The sequence below is a fragment of the Mixophyes fleayi genome, chromosome 1 (assembly GCF_038048845.1).
Source record: "Mixophyes fleayi isolate aMixFle1 chromosome 1, aMixFle1.hap1, whole genome shotgun sequence".
In the NCBI taxonomy this organism is placed as follows: Eukaryota; Metazoa; Chordata; class Amphibia; order Anura; family Limnodynastidae; genus Mixophyes; species Mixophyes fleayi.
In genome coordinates, this window is record NC_134402.1 from 150861733 (window position 1) to 150883043 (window position 21311).

The 21311-nt window shown below is 37.3% G+C and overlaps 1 protein-coding gene across 2 annotated transcripts in view; it reads right to left on the reverse strand.

Annotated features, from left to right (window-relative positions):
• GRID2 (glutamate ionotropic receptor delta type subunit 2) overlaps nucleotides 1-21311 on the reverse strand; it is a 959624-nt gene that overhangs the window by 823081 nt on the left and 115232 nt on the right. For both annotated transcript variants that reach the window (XM_075201703.1, XM_075201712.1), the window contains exon 2: nucleotides 18929-19084. In XM_075201703.1, the coding sequence (XP_075057804.1) occupies nucleotides 18929-19084 (156 nt within the window). The remainder of the gene's footprint in view (nucleotides 1-18928; nucleotides 19085-21311) is intronic.

Below are 21311 nucleotides of genomic sequence, written 5' to 3' on the forward strand. Positions count from 1 at the left end.
CCATTGTTATATCTTCATTGAGAAAAACAGGCTAATAAAAAAAAACATTTAGCTATTTCACCTTTATTGAGGAATGCAAAATTAAGGATAGAAATTTATACTGGCTAAACTTTTATGAGAAAAATCAATAAAACTGTTCTGGTATATTAAAGTACCAAAAAGTGTGATTTAGAGAATCAAAAAGTGGATAAGAAGAAAAGAGAAAATTAGTCAATTAAGTAAGGAGATGTAGTTAAACAAAGATGTAAAGTCTATATCAGAAAAGTCTGCAGCTTAATGCTTATGACAAGAATAAACATAAAGGAATAGACCACAATAAAGTAAGAGTGAGATAGGGACAGATAGGGCAGCAAAATGAAAAGACAACAGTAACAGGCTAGAGTCAAATGGAGAAGCATTCCTGGGGAGCCACAGTAATCATATACATTCTATTAGATCAGGTAAGTGTTGACATTGCAGGACTGCACATTATACTTCACATTTTAAGCAAGGCTACAGTGTTTCAGACAATTATCGGGCAGATCAAACGATAAACGACTCTTCGGGCCGATATCGCATTAGTGTGTACACTGCAACCATGAATGATTATCATTCCAAAGCACATCATATGTTTCATTTGATTTTTAAACCGGACTAAAAATGACGATCAACGATGGAACTATGTCGTTCCAATCCTGCAGTGTGTATGCACTTACGACCAGCAGTGTCCATAGATCTCTATAGAGTGTGCAGAGTCACGATCTTTTCAGCCGATTCATATGACTGATGAAGAGCAATGATCTGAAGATATATAGTGTAAAACATGTTTAGAGCGTACACATGAAACAGACTTTTTTATTTCTGTTGTTACTAAAATCGTTAAAGATGTCACATTGGGAGAAATTTTCTGTAGTGTGCACGCAGCTTAAACCCTTTACAGGTGAAGAGATTAATATCTATTGTCGTACATAAAATATATTACATTACACAGAAGAGAAACCATGCAAGATTGAACATAGCAAAATAACATATAACATAAAGTAATAGAATCAAAGACTCATGCCTTACTTAATACTCTACTGGAATTTACAAGCTCTTAAAGCTCATTTTCTTTAATGGAACAAAGGACAGTAGGCTTGAATCAGAGCTTTAAACAATGATTTTCTTTAGACATCAAGGACAATTTGCATTGTTATGGTTTTTTGATGCATCATACTTTGTCAACACAGTAAAAGGTTCTCTTGTGCACTAACTTTGTGAAAATCATGTTGTGTTAGCATGTCATACTATTGTTTAAGATAATTGACAACCTTAGCTTGTTCCATTGTTGTACTAAGTGATAGGTGTCACAAAGAGGTTTGCCTACCCTCTTCCACACTTGTTATTAACAAACAAAAACAGTTAATATTTTATTAAACTTTAAGGTTTTATTAAGCAATAAAGTCTGTGCAAAACAGGCACTGCTTCTTTGTAATAATTATGCAAATTTCCGCACAGTAACTGTACTTTAAGAGTAAATTAATTTATATGCTAGTTGAAAAAATATGTGTTTATAAAATTCCTAAGAACAATTGTTTCAATCTTTTAATTAAAAAACAATTAAATTAACACTGCTGCTAATGATCATGTAACTATGTTTTATGACCAGAAAACAAACTGTTTGCAAAGTAGTTTTATTTAAATACATTATGCATTTTATTAAAAAAAAATACTAAAGGCCTATAAAAACAAATAGTATACTCAAATTAGTATAAAATTACTTGTAAACCATGTGGGGAACTAGTTAAATAAGTATCAGGTAAGTAAATATTATTTATCCCTAGGAAGTCATTTAATATGAATAAAAAAGAAGATTGATTTCTGGTGCTAGTTAAAAAGTTCTTCTAAATAGATAATGATCTGTCTTGAAAAAATGCACATGCGTTTTCAAAATAAGCAAAGAAATTTATCACTTATAAGACAAAAGCAACAATAACAAGCAGATCATACACCACATAAACAATATAAGTTAATGATATGCATTAAATAAAATTATTGAAATATTCTACCAATCAAACACATGGGAAAAGGTTCAAAATTCATTCTATCAGTTCCAAACTTGATTGGCTGCAAATTGTAATTTGTGGGAACAGTTTTGAACACAATTCTTTTTGTCTGAATGGTTGAGAGTTTTCAACCAATCAGACCCCAGAGCCTGCATAAGTGACTTATGCAGAATCTCTCTGAAGAAATCACCTTTAAGGGGATGAAACGAGTCAGATAGAATACTATAGCAACATAGGATTTTTTCCAAAACAACTTCATACTCCTTTTACAAGAAATCGCAACGGAGGTTCAACTGGTGCGCACCACAGTGACGTCGGCTGCACGCTGAGAGCAAGCGCCTTCCATCGCGATCAGCGTGGAACAGTGAGAGCCCACCACGGAGCTCTGGCTTTCCGGATTAAGAACGAGGAAAATACTCAACCACAGGATCCACAATTATTTGCAAGTATCGGTCTCTTTTTATTACATCGCCAGGGATCTGGTAAGAGACTTTATACTTTCATCTGCATAGAATCATATGAGATCCGTTATACAGCGTTGTAGTTTTTCTCCTCTGAAATAAACAACTACAGTTCCATACTGCAGTGACTTATGCTATGTGAGAATATCTTGGTTGGTGGAGACCCTCCTGCGATTACATATTTAGTACAGGAGTATGTGGCTGGAATTAGCTGGATTGCACAATACGTGAAAAATATAAAAAATATATTTGGACAATTTTTGTAGGTGCACCTACTTTGAGATTTGTCCTATGTGGCACTGATGCAATTTCACATGGTAGTATGTGGTTTAAATTTTAATACCAATTTTATGTGGATTATATATTGTTTTAATAAATTAATTTAATAATCTTTGTGTGCACAAGTACTTTTACGGCAGACTGGGTATACCATTGCAATTTTGTATTTGGTTATGTATACTTTTTTGGGGTGCAGATCCCCAGCGTTGGTACCTAGTCTGAGCAGTCAATTTTAGTACCGGATAAAGATTTACATTTATTGTTGGCTGTTTTAGAAGTAGTTGGGTCAAAAAATTGTAATAAGTATTTAGGTCATGACAGAAATACTTATTTAGTTGTATTCAACAATGCCCCTCTGCATCCAGACACTTTGCCCCCAGACACTCTGCCCCCTCTGCCCCCAGACACTCTGCCCCCTCTGCATCCAGACACACTGCCCCCTCTGCATCCAGGCACACTGCCCCCTCTGCATCCAGGCACACTGCCCTCTGTCTCGCTGTCCCCTCCTCTGCCCTCTCTCACGCTGTCCCCCTCCTCTACCCTCTCTCACGCTGTCCCCTCCTCTGCCCTCTCTCACGCTGTCCCCCTCCTCTGCCCTCTCTCACGCTGTCCCCCTCCTCTGCCCTCTCTCATGCTGCCCCCCTCCTCTGCCCTCTCTCACGCTGTCCCCTCCTCTGCCCTCTCTCACGCTGTCCCCCTCCTCTGCCCTCTCTCACGCTGTCCCCCTCCTCTGCTCTCTATCACACTGTCTCCCTCCTCTGCCCACTGTCCCCCTCCTCTGCCCTCTGTCCCCCTCCTCTCTGTCCCCTCCTCTGCTCACTGTCCCCCTCCTCTGCCATGCTGTCCACCTCCTCTGCCACGCTGTCCCCCTCCTCTGCTCTCTGTCCCCCTCATCTGCCCTCTGTCCCCCTCCTCTGCCCACTGTCCCCCAACTCTGCCCTCTGTCCCCTTCCTCTCTGTCCCCCTCCTCTGCTCTTTGTCCCCCTCCTTTGCCCTCTGTCCCCCTCCTCTGCTCTCTGTCCCCCTCCTCTGCTCTCTGTCCCCCTCCTCTGCTCTCTGTCCTCCTCCTCTGCCCCGCTGTCACGATCCCTCTCACTCTGCCCCGCACCAGCCATAGAAAAAAGAAAGAACACAGAAACTTACCAATCCACGCGGCGCCGGGACCCAGCTTCCACCTCTCTCCCGCAGCTGTCATTGACATCGATATTCAGTGACAGCTGCGGCAGAGAGGTGGATGCTGGGTCCCGGCGCCGCGCGGATTGGTAAGTTTCTGTGTTCTTCCTTTTTTCTATGTCTGGCCCGCGGCACCCCAGTGACAGCGCCGCGGCACCCCTGGGAGCCGCGGCGCACACTTTGGGAACCGCCGGGATAATTATTAAAAAAAAGAACTGCTTTTAACTGGCTAGAGAAACATGTGCATTTCCTAATAGTCTTTAATATACATCTAAAGGAATTTCTGTGCTGCAGCCTGACCATTAATCATGAATCAAATGTAAATATCCAGAGTGCTCCAAGAAATGTCTACATTAAAATTCTTCTCTTGTTATTGACTTGATAAAGGGTTTCTCAATCAATATGTTGTAATAGGTCTTATGAGAAGGAAAAATAGGTCAGTGCAGAACACTTGCTTAGTTGAATTACATTTTTTGTCACATGTCTTGTTAAAGATGCTATTAGTCATTAGAGATGAGAGATTCTATTCAGAGAATTTTCAATTTGTCCTGAATGGGGCTGATTCCTATTGTGTAAATTGAATTTGTAAATCACCAGAAATGTAGTGAGCACAGCCTGGAAAATATCCAAATGATCTAAAATTAGTGGTAGAAACATGAGGAAAAAATCAAATACACACATAATGATAAGGATGTATAAAAGAATACTGCTAATTTCCTAATATATCACTATTTATTGTTCCTATAAACAATATGTAGAAGCCCACTAACCTACTGAAAGTCAATAGTTTTTTTTTACCTGTAAACATTTGAGATTACCCATTACTTAAGTTCCATTTATCTTGACAATAGAAAGCCACAGGGGAAAATAAATGGAACAGATGAGAATAAATGACTAGTAGAAACTGTTAATGTGCCTAAAGTTTGTGCAGACGGGTGGCTGAATCATTTACAAATCTGTGAAAAGACAACTTATTCTGTTATCACTTCACACCCATGAAAGTGCAATGAAGAAATAGAAAGCTCAGGAGGAAACAATTTATAAGACAGAAGCTGCATTGCAAACGCCTTATATATGACCTTCATGTAATGTTATGCAATTCTTTATATTCCCCAAACCTGTGGAACCTATTTTGCAATCTGGCTGCTATCACAATATATAGGCTTGTGCAGAGAGAGTTTAAGCTTTTAATGCACCTGAATGAGCCATATTAGTATAAATAATTATGTATTTGGGAAGGGATGGAAAGAGAACTCTTTTTTGAACTAAAGTTGGTCAATGCAATATCGACAGCCATATCAGACAATTTGACCAGTTATGCAAAACGTGTGACTTAAAATAGTCCTGTTAAAATAATCCAATTATTTTTGGGTTCGAAAAACCAAACACATGTTGTTAGTTATCTTCTGTTGCAATAACAAGCCCTAGCTTAAGTCAAATGTGATTTTACTGTTTAGCCCAGATGTACCCACGTGGCAAGCTTAGCCAGTGACCCTATAACTTAGCATTTGGGCCAAGCAGCAGCGTCAGTTAATGTGTTGCCAGCTTGGAGAATAAAGGTATAGCCCTAGTAACTTTGGTTAATGACAACACAAAGAATTTATAAGAAATTCCCTGATCCTTTCTTATGAAACTCTACACTATGATTTAGTTATTTCATTACTTGGCATGACAAATGTGTTTTTTCATATCCAATTAGTCTGAAATGTCTCTATGCTTTAAAATTTATTTTTATGATTAACATTGGTTTCCTACAGCTTGTGTTGTACAATATATTTTTGATAAATACAAGCTTTTGATCAATTGTAATATCTTTAATTAAAACATGTATCATCTTTACTTGTATGTAGGCTGTGATTTTTTTTTTTTTAGGGTAGTAGAGCTGTAATTTGTTTTAATAAATTGATCAGCTTATTTAGCTCATGTACAATCCAGTGGTAATGTATATATAGCACAATTTACAAGAGTACCCCAAAGAAAAATTATTCAACAAAGATTAATATTAGGTAATAATTTGAGAAAAAATAAAAGAAAAAGAAATGTAGGACAGACACGTGATAGTAAAATAAGCTTATTAGTATATCATCATCATCATCATTTTTTTATATAGTGCTACTAATTCCGCATTGCTGTACAGAGAACTCACTCACATCAGTCCCTGCCCCATTGGAACTTACAGTCTAAATTTCCTAACACACACAGACAGACAGACAGGAACACAGACTAGGGTCAATTTGATATCTGCCAATTAACCTACTAGTATGCCGGAGGAACACGAGGATAAGTTATATTTATTATTGGTTTGAAGTGGACTGGATAGAAAAAGTTTGGTATTGGAAAAAGTGTAAGAAACAAAATTCTAGTTTTATATACTTTAAAATATTACATATTTTCTTAAGGCAGTGTCACATTATGTTAATCCTCTTTGTCAGTCAATTAGTAAGGATTGTGTTTAGATCCCCACAACGGCCAGCGTTCAGTGACAGGACCACTGGGAAAAATAAAAACACCAAGGGCCTGGTTCGTACATGAATTTGCGTACCGTATCTCTGTGTTTCTTCTCACAGCGCATGCACAGAAAGTGAACCTACTGATATGTGAATATTCCTGCAACTTTATGGCACTTACAACTCTTTATGCCTCTAGAGGCATGATGGGAGAGGGAAAGGGTGTTGCAACATAGGCAAAGCTGTGTTGAAGCAATTGCATACAGATTCAGACTGTGAGTTCGGTGGAGATAGGGCTGAAGAAGCTGTTTTATTTATGGATGGTCAGGGGCAGGTGTAAATAGCAGATAATTATGATGATGATGATGATGAACATCTGAACTAGCGAACAGCTTGTAATTAGAGTTTTGCGAATGATCATCCGATGCATATTCAGACTTTAGTAGTTGCCTGGTCACACATGTCTGGAAGTTGTTCCAGTTGTATTCATTATTATTAAAGTTTAAATGATGCTTCACAGCAATTGCACTCTTAACTTATAAAATTTGCAAGACACAAGTTAGAAGCAAGTGTCCGATGGGTTTCTCTTATGTCAAGTGGACGCATCTATTACTCATTCAGACCTGGGAGCATCTTCAACTCTGAATACAGTGTACATACACATAAACTTTTGTGCACCTTTTTCAAATGCAAGTTACACTTACACATGTGTTCCACTCTGAATTAGGTCATAGATGAGTAACATGATATCACACATTCAGTCTTTTAGACTCCCCTGAAATGTTGGCGCTCTAGGTGACCATCTTTTTTCACCTGATTGTGCTGGCTTTTCCTGTGGATATATAATAGTAACTAAATACTTACAAACTATGCTTCATTAACCATATGGATGCTAATATAGCACTACCACACCCTGTGTTTCTCCTTCTAATAGAAGACCTGCATGTTGGAGGTGTAAAGGCAGAGGGGACATTTGATGAAAGAGAATTTTAAAAAAATATTTAAAATGTAAGCTTATTGCTTATTTAATTATGAGTGCATTTTCCAACAGCCAACATGCTTCAAAATGCCAGTGCATTAAGTGAAGGAGCAGATACATTATATTAAGGACTTGAGATGCTCACACCTTGGGGAGGGCTGGCAAACTTTAGCCCGAGGGGCAAAACTTGACTCAGCAAACTATTTTAAAGGGAAAAAATGCAGGTGGCCCAGTGACCCAGACCAAAGGTAGCCCATTATGGGACCGGCCCGGGGGCATATGCCTACATGCCCCTGCTGAAATCGGTCATGGTTTGTCTTTCGAATCAAAGTGGCTTGAAAATTCTGGAATTTCCTGAATTTTAGCAGTTTTGGTGGGCTTTTATTATGAATAGTGACCCACCAAAACAATTGCAATTAAACATTTTTCTTCAAAATATCCTTAATTTAATGCAAATTGCAAGCATTGAACACAAACCTTAAATGCTTTCTCTGAACCTCAATCGTGAATGAAGTTTGTGAACTGTGAATGGCACACGCAAACTGGCAGGAGCTTTCATATGCCAACCACATGTTCTTTCTACAATCTCCAAAATCTTACACGAGCACGAAGCAGTGGCATCACTATGTATAAGATGGTGAGTGAACAGTAATTCTATGGGGGAAAGGCAACGAATTGTGATGAATAAATTAATGGGAATAACTGTGCATTACTCATCTTTTAAATGTTCCTAAAATGGTGCCTCATGGTAGCTAAATAGTAGTGTCTAGAAGAAAAGAATATTACAGTTATTTTTATTATTATTATTACTTATCCTTTGTTACTACATACAAAAGTTATTGTAGACTATAAAACGGATATATTGAACCTATTTACTTAAAACAGAACAGTGTTCTCAGTTGATAGAACAAGGTTTATGTGCATAAATCAATGGAATGCTTATTTGAGATTAATTGTATTAAGTGCTGGCCTGTGATTGTAGTGCTGCCATGATGTGACCTCTGTGATTATTTGATGATTGCATTAGTCATTGCTGCTTATGGAAAGCCCTCACTCTTCTTCATACTCTGTAGTTGATGCTGGCTGTATCTTTATAATAAATTCCAGGCCACTGAAAGCCACCAGGACTTGATTGTTGGTTGTAAGTGGAATGTGCTGAATTTTTTCCAAAATAAATTCATTGCAAATATATGTTGTTTTCCCCTTTAAAAATCCAAAGGCAGTGTTTTTTTTCTGCAGTAGATCAAATAGAAATGTCACATAATGTCAACTAAGTAATGCAAACTTTAATTAATATAGCCACAATGCTAATGAATGAAGTACTTTCATCTAGAGGTATCCATACGCAATCAGCCAATCACAATCTGCTAGCTAGTGCTGCTGATGGTCATCATGATCATAGCAAATTGCTGCACCAGCACACACAATAGATACGCCTATCCTGTGTATTGATCCATGTTACATTTACATGTCTTTACATGTCCTATGCTAGCACGACCCTTTCATACCCTGTTCCACCTCTCCAAGCACAAGACAAAATCAACAATGTGCAATAAACGATATATGCACATATGAGTACACAAGTTTGGTGTACATGCACAGTACTAAAATGTGTGTATTACACACAAAAACAGACCTATGTCCAACTCTAGATGCATAGAAGAGTACCTTGAAATTTATTTCAAACAGTTACATTTATGTAAGTATCTGGAGAAAGTGTTCAGAAGACCTTATCTTCTTGATTATATTTTATTCTGTTATACTTCTACTCAGCAAATATGTCAATATCAGAGGAATGGAAAAGCCACATCAACTGTCCTGATATATGTAATAAACACCCTGGCTTAGTGCTAATAATCCAAATTCTCCAGGAATGTATGGTTGCAAAATACAAACAGCAGAGGCTTGTTTATCCTCCACTGAAAACCAGCACAAATACTTACAAGCCAGCACTCTGATACAGCCCCCCCCCCCTCTCGTGCACCCATCCCTCCCAACTCATATGCTATATTTAGGAGCAGCATGGCTTTAGAAGGAGTTGTCTACCTTGGACAATCACTTTAATAACTCTAGAGCCTCTAATTTAAATCCAAACCAATATTTAACTTCAAGCTTAATCTAGTCCAGTTTACAAACATTTATTAAATCATTTTAATTAGCTCAAAAAATTGTTCAAAACAAAACATCAAGAACCAAACATGATACTCTGTGTTTCTTGTAAATTATGTTGTACTGTTGCACAGACTATAGTCTGGTGTTCATAAAGCTTACTATAAAGCATAAAGTATAATCACTACAATACACGGTTATATAGAATACATAGTTCTGAAAGTTATTTTGGAATGCTTTAAGTGGCTTGATCTTCCTTTCTCACCTCGCTCAATCTGGCACCACTTTGCAAATCCCTACACTGGTTTCTTGTGCCCCCCCAGAATCAAATTCAAATTACTCACTCTTATCTACAAGCCCTCAACAACAACACCCCTGCATACATCTCAAATCTCATATCAAAATACTGTCCCTCCCACTCTTAGATCTACCTCTGAGCTGCACCTTGTCTCGTCTCTGATAACCACCTCTCACTCCCACCTACAAGACTTCTCCCGTACTGCTCCACTCTTATGGAATTCCCTACCACGCTCCATCAGACTTACCCACAGCCTTCAATTCTTTAGAAGCTCTTTGAAAACCCATCTCTTTTTTAGAGCTTACTTTATCCTCATTAACACTATTCGCACTAATGCACCCTCACAACTATCCCAATCTCCACTCTAAACCACACTCGCTCCTCTTGTTTCAGCTGTGCCCTCTTCCCTTTAGAATACAAGCTCTCTAATGAGCAGGATCCTCTATACCCTTTGTTTTCATGTCTCCATTCACTTTGTATACCTTTTCTTTTCTTGTTTTAAATATGTCCTGTTTTATGTATGTCCTTGTCTTCCCGACTGTACGGCGCTGCGGAGCACTGTGGCGCCTTGCAAATCTACCATAATAATAACAAGTGGCAAATTCTTTGTGAATTGTATGATAACTACATATGTTTATTTGCTCTAAAGAATGAACACTCATCTTTACTTTGTTGCCTATAACAATGCTTTACTACCACTCTGCCTACCAGACAACTGACCATAATAGATCAATTTGGCAGTCTTTGCTATCTAAAACTGCTGTTCGGTGAGATATGAGTGAAGCATTCATTCAGCTTTTGGCATCAGAATTTGCTAGACTATAATTAGTAGCCATTTCCAATAGGGTTCATTTATCTAAATCAGAAACTAGCAGATTCATCACTTTAGTAACATATTTACACTGTGCACTGCCTTTTACTTTATATCCAGTGATTAACCATTACTCCTCTGTTTTTCCTATTCACGGATTAAAAATGTGTTAACCAATTTGTGAAGTGAAATTAGCATAACTCAAATTAATTTGCTAATTTCCCATAATGTGTAGCATGAGTCATTGCTCCCACTGAACCTGTTATTTAATAGAAAATGCATCACACAATCACAAACATTGTGGAATATTTGCTAATTGTGTTAATGTCTCTAAGGTATAAACCTGAACAATGGCAACAAATCAGAGGTCAACTTTTATCTGCCCAGAGCACAATAAGTACAAAATAATAATAAAAAAACAAATATTTTATTCAGACAATACCTGGTTTATTAAATGTTACCTTTTTTGGCTACATGTATAATATATATTTTTTGTACTTTGGTATGTTTTTTCAAGCTTTGTATTTATTTTCATTTATACTATATTAGTTCATTAACTGTTTTTTTTGTAGATCAGCTTGTGTGGTTAAAGATCTTGGACACTGTAAAATCCAATTGTGTTGTTTTATTCAATTATGTTGGACACTTTTTTATTCAGTCTCCATATCTCATATTATCCTATCAAACATTTGATTTAAAAACAAATCAAAAACACAAACATATACAGCAAATACTGTATATTTGTATTAAATTCCAAAAGATGCAATTTGCATACAACTCAACATAACCAGCACTGGTTATGTTGAGTTGTATGCAGGGCCGGATTAAGGGAATGGAGGCCCCTGGGCTAAGGGGCCCTCCATTCCCCCATGAGGCTCCCATGTGAGCCGCCCGCCGCCCCCCGTGAAGCCCCCCCCACAAGCACGTACCTGTCAGTACAGTCCTCCTTCCGCGACGCGCTGTAAGCTTCTTACTGAGGAGATCTCGCGAGAGTTCACAAACTCTTGCAAGATCTCCTCAGTAAGCAGATTACTGAGCGGCGCCGGGGACGGATGACTGCACTGACAGTGCTCAGCAGCATTGATCGGGCCGGGGGCGCCCCCACCCCCGGACCGATCAATAATGCTGCTGAGGACTTTGAAGGGCCCCCTGGATGCCCGAGGCCCTGGTCTATAGCCCAGTTAGACCTCGGGTAATCCGACCCTGGTTGTATGCAACACGTGATACAGTATTTAGGAGAAGCAGTAAAGTAGCTGCAAAATAATTTAAAAATTACATTTAATTGCATTGGCATATTACACATTAATATCTTTCTGTGATGTTTAGCAATTTCCGTAGCAATAATTGACATTTTACCGGCAAATGTTACTAGAGACTTCTTTCTCTCTGGATTCATATGTGCCCCGCTGATAGAGAATTCATATAATTTTAGATAGACTCCATATACATTATACTTTCGTTTGACATAAGCTTTAATAAAACTTACATTAAGTAAACCAAAGCACCATTGTGTAAGAAAGTTTTAAGGGCATGTTGAAATGGATGGATATATTTTGTATATAAATAGATTTAACACAGAACATTATTTCTTTTAATTCACTAGCACAAAAGAAAGTTGACATGGTTGCTGTAGTTTTAAAGGAAAATGCAACCCTATGTACTTATGCGCAATTGAAAAATAACCCCATATGGCCTTAACAATTATTCTTACTAATGTGTATATATATATATATATATATATATATATATATATATATCTATATCTATATATATATATATATATATATATATATACTGTACACACTGGGCTTGTATATGGTGGTATGTCATACCATCACTTCTTTTACTGCCTTCATTGTAAAACTATCAAATTCCATTCACTTACATCTTCCATACTGTCACTTCTAAATATCCACTTCGACGATAGATATATAGATAGATAGATAGATAGATAGATAGATAGATAGATAGATAGATAGATATGGATATATAGATAGATATAGATAGATATAGATATAATAACAAGAAGAAGTAACGTGCGCCATAGTTCTATAAGACTCTATATGACTCTGATAGGAGATTAGGAGATTCTCATGCTCACAGTCCTGTTTGTTTACCCAGGATAATATAAAATCTGTAGAAAATACAAAAGGACAAAAAGGTATCTCCAAGTGCAATATTTATGACTTGCAACCTTATTTCAAAACAATAAAAATTGCATCCACATTAACGATCATAAACAGCCTGTCTGTATAATATGGTGATCCAGTATTTCACATATAGATCTGATGTATTGACGGAAAAAAACAAAAACAAAAAGGAGAAAGAGAAAAAGCAATAGTGCAATATTGTTTTCCTCAAATTGAACATCTGTGTAAAACCAGACTTATAATGTGTCTTTATGCCATAAGATTTTCTTTCTCAAGCAGGTATCCAAAAAACCTGTGGTACTTCACCACAAGTAAAGTCTTCCCATGGACAGAATAACTGAATGATCCAATGCTTTGACACATCACCCGTGACATATAAATAAATTACACACATATCGACGATCACATAATAAAGCACATCTCCTTTCTCAATGGGGTTCTTTCAGATTCAGATATCTTCAGTATATTCTGCTTCACTCATTGTAAAATGCACACAGCTTTATATATATATATATATATATATATATATATATATATATATACATACACACACAAACACACGCTATATGAACAAAAGTGTTCGGACACTTGACCATTACACCAACAGGGACTGTAATGACATTGTATTCAAATACATATACTTTAATATGGAGTTGGTCCCCCTTTTGCAGCGATAACATCTTCCACTCTTCATGGAAGACTTTCCACAAGATGTTGGAGTGTTTTTGTGGGAATTTGTGCCCATTCATTCTGTAGAGCATTTATGAGGTCAGACACTGATGTTGGATAAGAAGGTCTGGCTCGCAATCTCCATTCCAGTTCATCCCAAAGGTGTTCGATAGGATGAGGTCAGTGCTCTATGTGGGCCAGTCAAGTTCTTCAACACCAAACTAATCAAACCATGTCTTTGTAGTCCTTGCTTTGTGCACTGGGACACAGTCATTTTGGAGTAGAAAAGGGCCTTCCCAAAACTGTTGCCACAAAGTTGGGAGCATAGCATTGTCCAAAATGACTTGGTATGCTGAAGCATTAAGATAACCCTTGATTGGAGATAAGGGGCCTAGCCCAAAACCCTGAAAAACAGCCCCGTACCACTATCTCTTCTCCCCTCCACCAAACTTCACATTTGGCATAATGCAGTCAGGTGGGTAACGTTCACCCAGCAAAGCCAGACTCGCCCATCTGACTGCCAAACAGAGAAGTGTGATTAGTCACTCCACAGAACATGTTTCTACTGCTCACAGTCCAGTGTCGGTTTGCTTTACACCAGTCCATCTGACGTTTGGCATTGGTCTTGGTGATGTGAGGCTTGCATGCAGCTGCTCAACCATGGAAAACTATTCCATTAAGCTCCCACTGCAGAGTTTATGTGCTAACATTAATACCAGTGGAAGTTTGGAACTCTTCCGCTATGGAATCAGCAGGGAGTTGGCCACTTTTACACACAATGCGCCCTAGCAGTCATTGACCCTGCTCTTTGATTTTATTTGGTCTGAGTTGCTGTTGTTCCTAAATGCTTCCACTTTCTAATAATATCACTTACTGTTAACCATGGAATATCCAGCAGGGATGATATTTTGCGAACCATCTTATTGCAAAGGTGGCATCACAGTACCATGTTTGAAGTCAAATGTTTGCAAATGGAGACTGCATGGCTAGGTGGCTAAGCATGGCTAGGTGGCAAGGCTAGGAGCTTGGTGTTATACACCTCTGGCAACTGGTCTGATTAAAACCCCTCAATTCAATAATTAAAAGGTGGAGCCAAATACATTTGTCCATATAGTGTATATATATCCTACTAGTCCAAGGAGGATTATTTTGTAAAAGACTGCAAAGTACAAATGTACAGTTACTCATAGCCACCAAACAGCAGTAAACCATTACCTTGTCTATCTCTCCTGAACCCCTGCACTAAATCTGCAATAACTGTAGGTATGCAATTCCACAATCCCTGCACTATCCCGCCTTAAATCTGCTGTAGCCACAAGCTGTGGATGATTTAAATAAGGGAGGGGGGAAAAGTAAAAAGCTTGATACATCAAAGTCACTCCCCCCTCCCAATTCTGCATTAAATCTCTAAAACACACAGCTGTTTGACAGATGGATAAAGTGGTTAGTGCCCCATCTCCTTCACTCAAACCACCATCTATTAAAATACAGGCATTTATATTTAAAAATATTTTTTTTAATGGATTTACAGCATCAACAATGAGAAGACAATGCACACCTAGATATGATGCAAAGGTAACTGACATGTCTTTGAAAGCAGGTTCATTTTAACTAAGTTTAGTTTAGTGACAAGGAATTGGTTAGGTTAAGTAGGAGAAGTGGTGGCTACTGTAAATTAAGCAACCATTTTTAGGAGACTTCCAAATGAATTACACTATCATATTTTAAACACATGGCTAGAGCCCTGTTTTGTTGGGTAAAAGTTGATGATCACTTGCCATAAGTTGGCATATAACAATACCTGACACTCCCTTTTTCTTTTACCTTATTTTAAAAATATTTCCATTCTCAGAAGTTTGGAGGCAAGTTTCTATGAAATTTGGGGTGTTGGGTTTCTATTCTGCATAGAAAGAAATACACATACCAGGACCCAACCTTAATCTCAAATAACTTTAATTACGATAAGTTCTTGAAATGTCCAGGTATGTATATGTCCAGGTATCTATATTATGTACACCATACATTTTAAGTAATTAGAGTGGTTGTAATTTGCGAGCATCCTTATATATAACATCACACACATCTCACAGTGCAATTATCATCATCATATTCATCATTTATTTATATAAACTCCACCAATTCCGCAGCGCTGTACAGAGAACATTTGTCACTCACATCAGTCCCTGCCCCATTGGTGCTTACAGTCTAAATTCCCTAACACACACACAGACAGACTGATGGCCAATTTGATAACAGCCAATTAACCTACCAGTATGTTTTTGTGGGAGGAAACTGGAGCACACTGAGGAAACCTACTCAAGCATAGCTAGAACATACAAACTCCACACAGCTAAGGCCATGTTCAGGAATCGAACTCACAACCCCAGCGCTGTGAAGCAAAAGTGTTAACCATTAATTATAGTATACTTCTGATTTTCCCAATTATTTCCCAATTGCAATATCAATTAAAATGAGTTAACTGATGTTAACTCAGTTTCATTCATTCAGTCTAATTACTGAAATGTAAAAAAAAGTTGGAAAATCAGAGCACTCAGCAAAATTGAGTCAGTGTGGCACAGAAGGTGCAGTTTTGTGTACTTTTTGACAGATGGATAAAGTGGTTAGGGCCCCATCTCCTTCACTTAAACCACCATCTATTAAAATACAGGCATTTATATTTAAAAATATTTTTTTAATGGATTTACAGTATCAACAATGAGAAGACAATGCACACCTAGATATGATGCAGAGGTAACTGACATGTCTTTGAAAGCAGGTTAATTTTAACTAAGTTTAGTTTAGTGACAAGGAATTGGTTAGGTTACGTAGGAGAAGTGGGGGCTACTGTAAATTAAGCAACCAGCAGCTTTATGCTTGAAGGACAATGCATATTGGCTAATATTCCTGTCTTATACTGAACGCTGATTGACTGGCAGAATTGAGTGCAGGCTGGTAACAGCACTAATGCTAATAGTTGCTGTGATTAGGGAATCAAATCACCTCTTGAACAGGAATAAAGAGATAGAGATAGCGATAGCGAAAGAAGGACTGCAGTGGTACTTGTACAGCCAAAGCCCTTGTTAAATAGCCTTCCCCATTGTTTGATAAATAGGGAGGAGCCATAAAATGGGAAAGAGGTGAACGGTCTTCTCTCCCCTTCATACCTTGCTACCAATGTGTATTCCTAAAAAAAACTTTCTACACAGAGTCCTTTTACAAATCCTTCAGTGTATATAAACCACTACATTATTCCAGCATTGTACAACAAAGTGCAAATACCCCATTTGTCCATGCTACATGTTCAATACATATACACTTAGACTTTCACTCTCATCTACTACGCACATAACCTTTATTCTCATCATACACTATTCAACACTTATATTCAAAAACCATTACAAAACTGTACATTTCTCTGTTTAAATTTGCTTTAATAAATCCTTAATTTAATTTATAAGAGCAGCCCATTCCAAAGCCCCACCCACACACACCATAAAGTTATAGCCCACCTTTAAAACAACTAACCATAAGCTCTCGGTTCTGTAAATGAAGACAAGAGGCCACTAAAACATCTAGAGAGGGGCGTACTCCCCATCAAAAACTACACTCCTCCATCTGCTTCAACGCCTCATTCAACATTAAACCTCCATTAAACACACAGATGTGAATGGTTTGAGTGAATTAGAAAATTGCTATTATTCTCTTTGAATAGCATTGCCTGATAGCTTTTCACATTTCTGTCCTATAAAGAACTTTGAATATCTGACACTTGACTGAAAGACAAAACAGTGCTATCTGACAGTGCTTATAGCAGCTGTTAGCGGGGTCTGGCAGGGACTGATAAAATTACTGCTCAAATAGCGAGAAAGTGGGAGAGGTCAGCACAGCAACATTAGTTTTGCCCCCAAGATGTAGCCCTTATTTTCTTTCTTATTGATAGGGTCCCTGCATGTAAATTATTCATTCATTTAGTTTCTAATTCTAGAACATGAACAGTGGCATATTTAGGAGTATTGTAGATTCTGACTCTTTAAAAGCCCACAGTTTATAAAAACACCATGAACAAATTATTGAAATTACAGCCACCTACAGTTTTTGCGTTGGATGTGTGAACTTTATTTTCTATAGAGGTCTGTTTCACACATATTATTGCTGTTTTTAGTGTTATATATTATAAAAATATGTTCAATGAATGAAAATAGAATTATATTTATTATATAAATACTCAGCTTCAGAGTAATTATTTAACACCAGTAGTAGGCAGGTTTGTTTATTTAAAGCAGATATTTATTTAAAGACAATCCCTCCTTAATTAAAATACCCCCCCCCCCCCCGCCCCACACACACACAAAATCACACATGTATAGCAAATAGAGGGGGACTATTTGCCATTCTAGTTTTCAGTTTAGGTTAAATTATTATACTTCAACTAGCTCATATGTGTTCAACAGTGCTCTATGGAAGAGGTTCCACAGAACTCTATTGATGCAGGGTGGATTTATTGAGCCCTCCAAAGCTTTGAGCTATCTCTGTACTTCAGGTAATATGTGGCAATCACTGGGGTCTACCCTATTTGCTGTACATGGGGGCATGTATGATGAAGGGGTTGTCAGAAGTGCCAGGATCCCCAGCGACCTTCTGCCCTTAAGTTTGCGCATGTGTCAATCCCCTATATCAGTGTTTCCCAAAACCAGTCCTGAAGTACCCCTAGCAGTGCATTTTTTCCATATCTCTTTGCTGGAGCACAGGTGTATTCATTACTGACTGACACATTTTGAAAGATCCACAAGTGGTACTAATTATTTCACTTGTGACCTGGAAAACCTGCACTGTTAGGGGTCCTTGGGACTGGGCTTGGGAAACACTGCCCTATATAACTATGCAGTCAGAACATAAGGTGGACGTAGCCAGGATTTTTTTTTCAGCGGAAACATGTTGACGGGGTGCTCCAATAATTGTGACAGCTTCCTGCCCCCTCATCGGGGCTTAGCATGTTATGCCAGCCATGGTCAAAAGTGGACTTAAGTCCACAGTGGACAGTCCTTTTAAATTTGCCAGGGAAGGGTTGCTGCAAATGGTTGGGTGCCATGAAACAAGTACAATAATTTATTACAGAACCTGTTCACATTTTTAAACGTTCTAATGCTTTCATTGCTACAAGTTGGTTCTAATCTGACTCACTTCAGAAGAGTCTATATTCAGACACAGAAGACCAGAAACAAAAACAAACAATAAAACAACAATAGGTTATCATCCTATGGAAACATGCTTATAAATATAATTAATTGATGAAATACTCCATAAGATTTTTTGCATGGAGGTTTAAAAAAAAACTGAGAACTATTCTGCACTGTCCAACCATGGTTAAAATACAAAATAATTATAGACTTGTACAAGGTACAAGGGGGATAACATCCACTTTTTACATGACTGATATACTTGAAACGAACACTGGAACATTTAAAAATAATAACTGTAACAAAATCCACCATACAAATAAAACTTGATATTCATTTTAGGGTTCCTACCTTCCTGTACAGTCACAAAAGGATTACTGCCATCCACAAATTTCTCAGTAAACGTAATTTTTTCAGTTTGCAAAATATCTTCATTCAAATTTAGGTCGTCGACTGCCATGCGAAATACTTCATAGTCTTTCCTAGCAGATTCATCAAAAATAGCCCCTGAAAATAAAAAATAAATAAAAAAATTAGTAGGTGATAGAAGGGATGAAAATACAACTATGAACACCTGTCATGGCAGTTTAATCCAATGTCAAAACAAAATTGTGTTGCTGTGAGCGAAAAATAGGACATTCATAGTTATAAACTGTTGCCCATAAACATAAATAACACATTGAATTTGCTCCCATATGAACGCTACATAGTTGTGGCTTTCTGACGCTTTGACAACTGATGCTATATAATGTGTCAGGTATAATAGGTCTTTTTGTACCTTATTCAGTAAGAAAAAGCTTTCTAGTCCATGTACCATAATAAATGTCTCTGACTGTGCATAATCCAGCTAAAATAAAGCAGATCTGGGGTGACACTGCGGCTGAGTGTAGCCAGCCGTGTGAAGAGCAATTGGAATGCTGTGAGGACAGTCAGGATCCACTAATGCTTTTTATTTCTCTTCGTCATTCACACACAGTGACCAAATGTAAAACATTTAATTCATGTTAAAAGGAATATAATTTATTCTAGGCAGCCCAGGTAGCAATTTAGGTCATTGTAGACAGTTGCAAGGTTAATCACTCATTTTATGTGTTTAGTGAAGTACAAAACAAACAAGCCGCAAGTTTCACATTTTATACACAAAAATTCGGGTCAATAGAAACAAAATATCTAAATGGGTTGATTTCCAACTTGGACTCTGACATTGTATCACAACAAAGCTGTGTCTGAAGATTTGTCCCCTGAAGGAAATATTTGAAACTGCAGGTGGTTAGGCATGATGTACTAAAAGTAACTATATGGCATCTGTTTTAACCTCCACCTTATCCAATAAAGTATGGAGGGGAAACACCACCCCCTTTTTTAACATCTTATTGACGAGAGGCAACCTTGCGTTTATCATGTATTTATATCAAACACAATTTAGTTGTTTTACATAATAATTAAGAATTACAGCAAACATAACAACATATTTTCTGTTACACTCTACTACAAGTTAAGTTAATAGAACCGCTATGTGCATTTTAATACAATTAACCATAGACTACTACTGCTGAGTTAAAATAACGCTGGTAAACACATGGTAGGTAAAGAATGATAATTACAGAACTGTCTATTCAAATCTATCTGCTTTTCATGCTCTTTAGCACAGTTGAAAAGGTGAAGGGTCATGCATGTATATAGCAACATTAAAAAGTGTGACGTTATTCTTATTTTGAATTCCCAGAGGAGTCTGGATTTTCCTAAAGTAATATGGACATTTTGAAAACCGCTCTACAATATATAGAGACATAATAGCGGTTTTCTCATTTATTATTACACATATTAATAAATCTGAACTTCCTACCATATAAAACCAAAAAGATTGTCTTATTAAACAAAGGTAAAAAACAAAATGTTGTAATAGTAGGATACCTATTTTAGTACAATATACATTAAAAAATATAGGCACCATTTTGGCATTTTTTGCAAAATAATCTTGAGAGAATAATGGCTCACATAAACCAACAGCAGGTGCAATTTTTTTCTTTTTGAAACCAGTTTGACTAATAAATCACAATTTTGTCAAATATTTGGAGGAACGTACACAAATAATATTCATCATGGTACCACCACTGTAAACATAGCCTTCAACATGTTCCCAGGGCTAAGCCAGATTATAGACATACTAGATCAAGACCTTTAAAGAGTATGAAAGATTAATAGGATAGAAAAATGACAAGCGAGTAGCTGCCAAGGATTTGGGCTACACTTAGCTGAAGAAAGAAGGTAATTGTATCCTACAGGGAACATCTGTCAAGGCGATGAATAGCATAGATTCAAAAAAACATAACAAAAAAGTAGCAAAGTCTGTTTTTCTATTTCAAACAAATATATCATACTAATCTGTTTTATCCATGAGTGCATTCGGAAAAATATTTCAAATAGCCGTGAATTATGAACATTACTGAGAATGAAAAGTATTATCAATTACATTTTGGACAATAGCAATGACACTCGTAGATTTCATACTTATGAAAAAAAAGACATCAAATAAGATACATTTGTAAAACCAAGATACATAGAGCAAACTGAATGACCTGGTCAAGTCAGGTATCAATTAAGATTTTAGCTACAATATAATCACTTTGTAAGTCACAAAAATAGTTCTGAAACTCTGCATAGGTTGTATTGACTGTAGTGTAACGTAAAGTCCTTTGTTTATTCTAACAATATAGCTTGGGGATATACAGAA